Here is a 6,091-nt window from a genome sequence, read left to right on the forward strand (position 1 = left end):
GACCAGTTTGCAAACCAACACACGTCCATCAAGAGCAGAATGGGTAAACACAGCGCTCGGTATGGTCATACCATAAAGCATTTTACAGCCGGCAAATGAGCACATGCAACAACAACAGGGATGCAGCTCCAACTGATAAAGGATCCATGCTGTACGGCCCCACGTCTATATAACCCAAAGGCAGACCAAAAAAGTAGTGTTCAGAAATGCAAAACAAAGTGGGAAAATTATGGGGAAAATCATGAGGCAATTATGATCACCATAAACTCAGGTCATGTCTCCCTTTGGAGAGCAAGGGAGTTGGGGACAGGAAGGGCCCCAGGGGTTCTGGAGAGCCAGCAAGGTCTCACTTGGGGGGTGACAGCACAGTATTTACTTTATACAAATGTGTTAAGCTGCAGAGAATCACTTTATGTGCTTTTTTATTGTGGTGTTAAACAATAAAAAGGTCTTAAAAAAAACACTAGGGAGAAGAATAAAGACAAGATAACTGTTCTTAAACTACCAAAACATGGTTTTCAGGTGTAAAATGAAATAGGCTAGGTCAGTTTTGCTCCACATGGCAGACTTGGAATGAGTGCTATCAGTGAGAGAGCAGATTTTTTTTTAAACGTTTTTTTATTGAGTTATAGTCATTTTACAATGCTGTGTCAAATTCCAGTGTAGAGCACAATTTTTCAGTTATACATGAACATACATATATTCATTGTCACATTCTTTTTCACTGTGAGCTACCATAAGATCTTGTATCTATTTCCCTGTGCTATACAGTATATTCTTGTTTATCTTTTCTGCATATGCCTGTCAGTATCTACAAATTTTGAAGTCCCAGTATATCCCTTCCCACCCCCTCCCCCTTGGCAACCACAAGTTTGTATTCTATGTCTATGAGTCTGTTTCTCTTTTGTATTTATGTTCTTTTTTTTTTTTTTTTTTAGATTCCACATATGAGCGATCTCATATGGTATTTTTCTTTCTCTTTCTGGCTTACTTCACTTAGAATGACATTCTCCAGGGACATCCATGTTGCTGCAAATGGCGTTATGTTGTCATTTTTATGGCTGAATAGTACTCCATTATATAAATATATCACATTTTTATCTAGTCATCTGTTGATGGACATTTAGGCTGTTTCCATGTCTTGGCTATTGTAAATAGTGCTGCTATGAACACTGGGGTGCAGGTGTCATTTTGAAGTACGGTTCATTCTGGATATATGCCCAGGAGCAGGATTCCTGGAACATATGGTAAGTCTATTCCTAGTCTTTTGAGGAATCTCCATACTGTTTTCCACAGTGGCTGCACCAAACTGCATTCCCACCAGGAGTGTACGAGGGTTCTGAGAGGGCAGATTTTGGTGAGACCAGATTAGGACAACAGCAAGAAAGGAGGAGAAGGGGAAGGCAGGGAAGGGAAGAAACCAGTTCATAGTTGCTTAAAACAGAACATTCTTATAAGAAAGTGAGTGTCCCATCACTGAAGCTACTCAAACAGGGGCTGGATCACCACTGGGGGGTGTTGTGGAAGGGATTCAAACACTGGAAAAAGAATTATAAAGCACATCACTTCAGACCTAAGATTCTATGATTCTATTTCTCTTTCTCACCAGTTATAAGTGTGGCCACGTAGAGAGAGAGAGAGAGAAAAAAAAAAGGTCCAAATATCCTGAAAGTATAAAGCAGATATTCACTTTAGAAAAAGGCTTCTTTGAACTTATTTACAAAACAGAAACAGACTCACAGACATAGACAATAAACTTATGGTTACAAGGGGGGATTAAAAAACAAAAAACAAAAACAAGGGGGAAGGGGAGGGATAAATTAGGAGCTTGGGATGAGCAGATACACACTATATATAAAATAGATAAACAACAAGGTTCTACTGTACAGCACAGGGAACTATATTCAATAGCTTGTAATAACCTATAATGAAAAGGAATATGAAATAGAAAATATACATGTGAAACTGAATCACTATGCTGTACACCAGAAACTAGCACAGCATTGTAAACCAACTATACTTCAATTTTAAAAAGAAAAGAAAAAGGCTTCTTTGAAAAAAATAATGAAAGTATACCATAAATATTAGTTTACAAGCCATTCACTATCTGACCAAAACTAAAGAGAAAGCAAAGGATGGAGGAGGTTCAAGGTGATGCTGGAGAAACCATTGCCAAATGAAGCCCAGTCATAAATGGAGAGCTGGTGTTGGAAAGAATGAAGCCAAAGATTCAATTTGCCACGGTGTTCCTCAAATGCATCTATTCTTTTATGGTAGATTATTAAAATTACATGGATTTCATAAAAATCATGGAGTTTGGAAACCTTGTGGCCTTTTTTAAATCACAAGGTTTCATCCCCTCCATTCTCCAGCTATTATCAGTCAATAGATTAAATGTGGGACTCTTTTAGAGAGACAGCTGAGCCTGGGTTGAAGTTACCTTAGCACACATACTACAAGGAGAAAAAAAAAAAGCTCTGTTGAATTGGTAATATTCCAGATTTTCACCCACTCCCCTTTCAGAACAATGGATTTTAACCAGTTTTCTGTTGTATAAATATTCCCGTGGCTCAGCACCCCTATAAGGAAACACAACATACCCACAGCTCTCATCCTGTTTGCTAACTACTTATACCAACAACCTGAACCAACTTAACGCTATACAAAAACACAGCTGATTTAGCAATCTGTAAATTATACATGTACATAAATCTGTACCAAAATGTGTTGCGTTTCACTTCTGCTAACATGCATGGGTTCTTAACTGGCACCTATAATTGCTTGACATAGGTTTCCGAACACTAAAACATATGTTCTGCCTAGAATGGGACCATTTAGGGTAATATTTTTGTAGTTTCCTGGCATTAAGGTCTGCCAGCCTTCCTAAGACAGATCTATTTGCTTCAGCAAGCATTCTGACAGTGAGTGCCTACAGATTTAAGCAACCATCAAAAAATATTCTGGAACAACACTTTCCAATATAAAGAGAATATAAAGAGAAACAGGCTGGCCATAAAGTCAATAGAAGGATCGGAAATGATCATAAACAAAATCAAACCAAATCTGGGATGCTAATTATTCCCACTGACCACTTACATCTATGCAACAAAAATACATAAAACAGATAAGTATCAAATCTTGCCTTCAAGTGGTATTCGGAATGTATTAAAGTTAAACTAGATTTTAGTCCCATCAAGATCAGCAAACTGAAAACAAATTTTCTTAGTACAATGTCAGGTCTAGATAAGAGTTGCAGCAAAGAAATGCTGTGGAATAGGGGCAAGATCCTTAGACAGAGATTCACTGGAATGTAACTCACTAGGGGTAAAGAGGATCTGTTTCCCACTGTACCCCAGTGCCCAATCAATACTCTCAGTAAGTTTCTGTTGAGTGAACAAACCAGTAACCACTGCTGACTAGTCCCTGAGCTGCCTCTAACTGCCTCTTTCTAACTCTGCCTCTTACGAACTAACTGTAGGTAAATTACTTCATCTGTGGAGTCTTAGATCCTGAAACTGAAATGGAGACATGGCACCTCCTTTGCTGGCTTACGAGGATCAAAGGTGATAGTCTATGGAAAGGGAATTCATACTTTACAACTGGCACGCGGATGTTAAGGGTCTGTTATCTGGCCTGTGCCTTCAGCTAAACCACTGACAAAGGTGAAAACACTGCCCCTCCTTGAAACAGAATCAGCTTCTCCTTTGCCCTATTATTCTGTTTGGATGTGGTAGGATGGCTGTTGGCCAAAATGGATGCTGTTCATGTTGTTATAACATTTTATTTACTCTCCACTGGGAAAAGGTGTTCCTCTAGAGGAAATAATGGTAATGTAGGAGTGTCACTGCATGGCGTACCGTAAGGAACATGACACTGGGGTCAAGGGGCTTAGGGTCCCTTCAGCTCTGCCCTTAAACATTTGAGAAAATGCACTTGCTTCCATGCCATCATTTTTACAGTGATGGGGAAGGAGAGGAAGACAATGTAGCATCTAAGGTCTGTCTCATCCTACAGTTCTGTATCCCAGACACCTGATAATCAAATGCCCCAAAAACAAAGCCAGTTCCACTGCCCATTAGCATATAATGAGAGAAGTTTTTTTTAAGGATGATGAAAACAGTTCCACAGGCTAAGTCATCATGGCTGGAGAAACAATGATCCTACAAGAAGGATGAACGATCCCCTCTAAAGAATTCCTGCCTTACACCCTGTCTGCCTGTTACTTTCAATAAGTCACTTAATATTCCCAGGACTCAGTTTTAGGATCTGTAAGAGAGGAACAATGATACTGCATAAGACCACTGGGAAAAAATGCCTAATAAAGTGATCCAAACGTATTGCTATTTTAAGGTAAAATGCTACTTAAATACTTTAATGCTCCCCTCTGAAAAAGGGCTGGTGGATTTTAAGAGACAATCAATATTTTTAAATAGGCTTTTTCCATCACAGTGAAACAACATAATGCTTGTAGGTATTGTGATATTTTCCAAGAGTCCAAATTGTTGTTTCTATTTGTGTTCAGGAAATATGATAAAAGGGGTCACTAAAAACTTAAATCCCACGTTTCAAGATCAGAATCTTTCCTTCTGATATAATAGATCATTTTAAACATTCATCCAACTCTCCTCTCCAGATGTGTTGGTTTTATTGTTGTTGTTTGGTTGGTTGGTTAACTGAAGAAATGGTGCTGAAATTAAAGCACCAGTGCTAAAAAAACGTTGTCAGTTACTTACTCAACCGACACTCCATGGATGCTTATAGAGGGAAAGTGGCTCTAAGATTAACTAAACTAGAAGGTATTCTGCCTCCTCAGCTCCAGGATTTTTTGTAATTGTGTCAGCTCCAGAATTTCTGATTTTTATGACTTCATGGTGGTATTAACTCCAGGATTCTTAAGTTCCTCCGAGAAGCCCAAGGAACCTTGTGATCATTGCATTTGATTCCCCTTCTGCTCTCTCCCACTCAAAGACTAACAAGATATACGTAAGATACAGTTTCCCCTCTAACTTGAAGGACACTGCCTCTTCACCAAAAAATTGAATTGTCATTGATATTTATAAGGAAGTTGATGTCACTTAAAAATAGGGTCCCCAAATAGCAAGACTGTCTCCAGAAACCCCCCACCAGATGCCAATAACAATACCAATCACAACAGATCAACTCTTAGTGATTTTACTTAGAAATCCATGAACACCTCCAGCTTTTTTATGGCAGAAATGTTCGTTGTGACTGTTCACTATAATAATTATCACCCCCTTGCCTCCCCAGATAATGGCTGTGACCTTAATCTAAAAGCCAGCTTAGTTTGAGTGGGGAAGACCTTGAAAGGAAAGGTGACTGACCAGAAATTCTTCAAGGGGTACATGATAAATGATCATTTCTAAAAGGTACTTGAATGATAAATGATTTGCTATCCTAGTTGATAAGTATTTTACTGTAAGATAAACTTAAGTCACTTCTAATTAAAGAGTATTTCCTAGTAGCATAAGTCATTTTCAAGCCGTTCCCTTGAATCCTAACTAAATCCGAACAGAAGCCGGTAGTTTTAACACAAGCTCCTTAAGACTCTGTAACGATATTTACACATTTTAAAAACCCATTTCCTGAGCTAGCTCTTCACCTCCTCCTAATAGAATGTCGTCTGCTTCGGGAAGGAGAGGGGTCCAGAAGCCTGGAAAGAGCATCTCGAGGCTTTCCCTCTTTCATTCTAGCCGTTTGATGAACGGGTGTACACTGCATCTTCTAACCACGGGTCTCCTATTTGCTCTGAAAGCGCTTTAGCGGGGAAGCTCTGCTGTGGGTACTACAGGCGTTTGAAATGTTTCCAATTCCATCTCTGCTCCTAGGACTCTCGCCTGCCATCACTTCATGCCATCTTAGTGCCACTGGGAAAGAGAGGAGCTGGGAGCACTAGTTTATTGAGTAACGGACAGACTTACAGGTTTGGTGAGTTTGGCAACGTATAGGTGAGTGAGAGTTACAGGCATAAAACACTGCTGTGGTTTGGAAGAGAGGAACGGAGACAGGTTTATACATGTGATCACTTGGCCAGCTCTGCACCTGTGCCCCTCCACTTTCCACCTGAGTCCAG

The 6,091-nt window shown here is 39.5% G+C and overlaps 1 protein-coding gene across 1 annotated transcript in view; it reads right to left on the reverse strand.

The window, feature by feature from the left end:
- Positions 1-4,822, reverse strand: part of KCNH1 (potassium voltage-gated channel subfamily H member 1) — a 329,150-nt gene extending 324,328 nt beyond the window's left edge. Inside the window, exon 1 of the mRNA XM_072948224.1 lies at positions 4,734-4,822. Within this exon, the coding sequence (XP_072804325.1) occupies positions 4,734-4,749 (16 nt within the window). The 5' untranslated portion in view covers positions 4,750-4,822. The remainder of the gene's footprint in view (positions 1-4,733) is intronic.
- Between the last annotated feature and the right edge of the window lie 1,269 nt (positions 4,823-6,091).

Source organism: Vicugna pacos, chromosome 23 (assembly GCF_048564905.1).
Source record: "Vicugna pacos chromosome 23, VicPac4, whole genome shotgun sequence".
In the NCBI taxonomy this organism is placed as follows: domain Eukaryota; kingdom Metazoa; phylum Chordata; class Mammalia; order Artiodactyla; family Camelidae; genus Vicugna; species Vicugna pacos.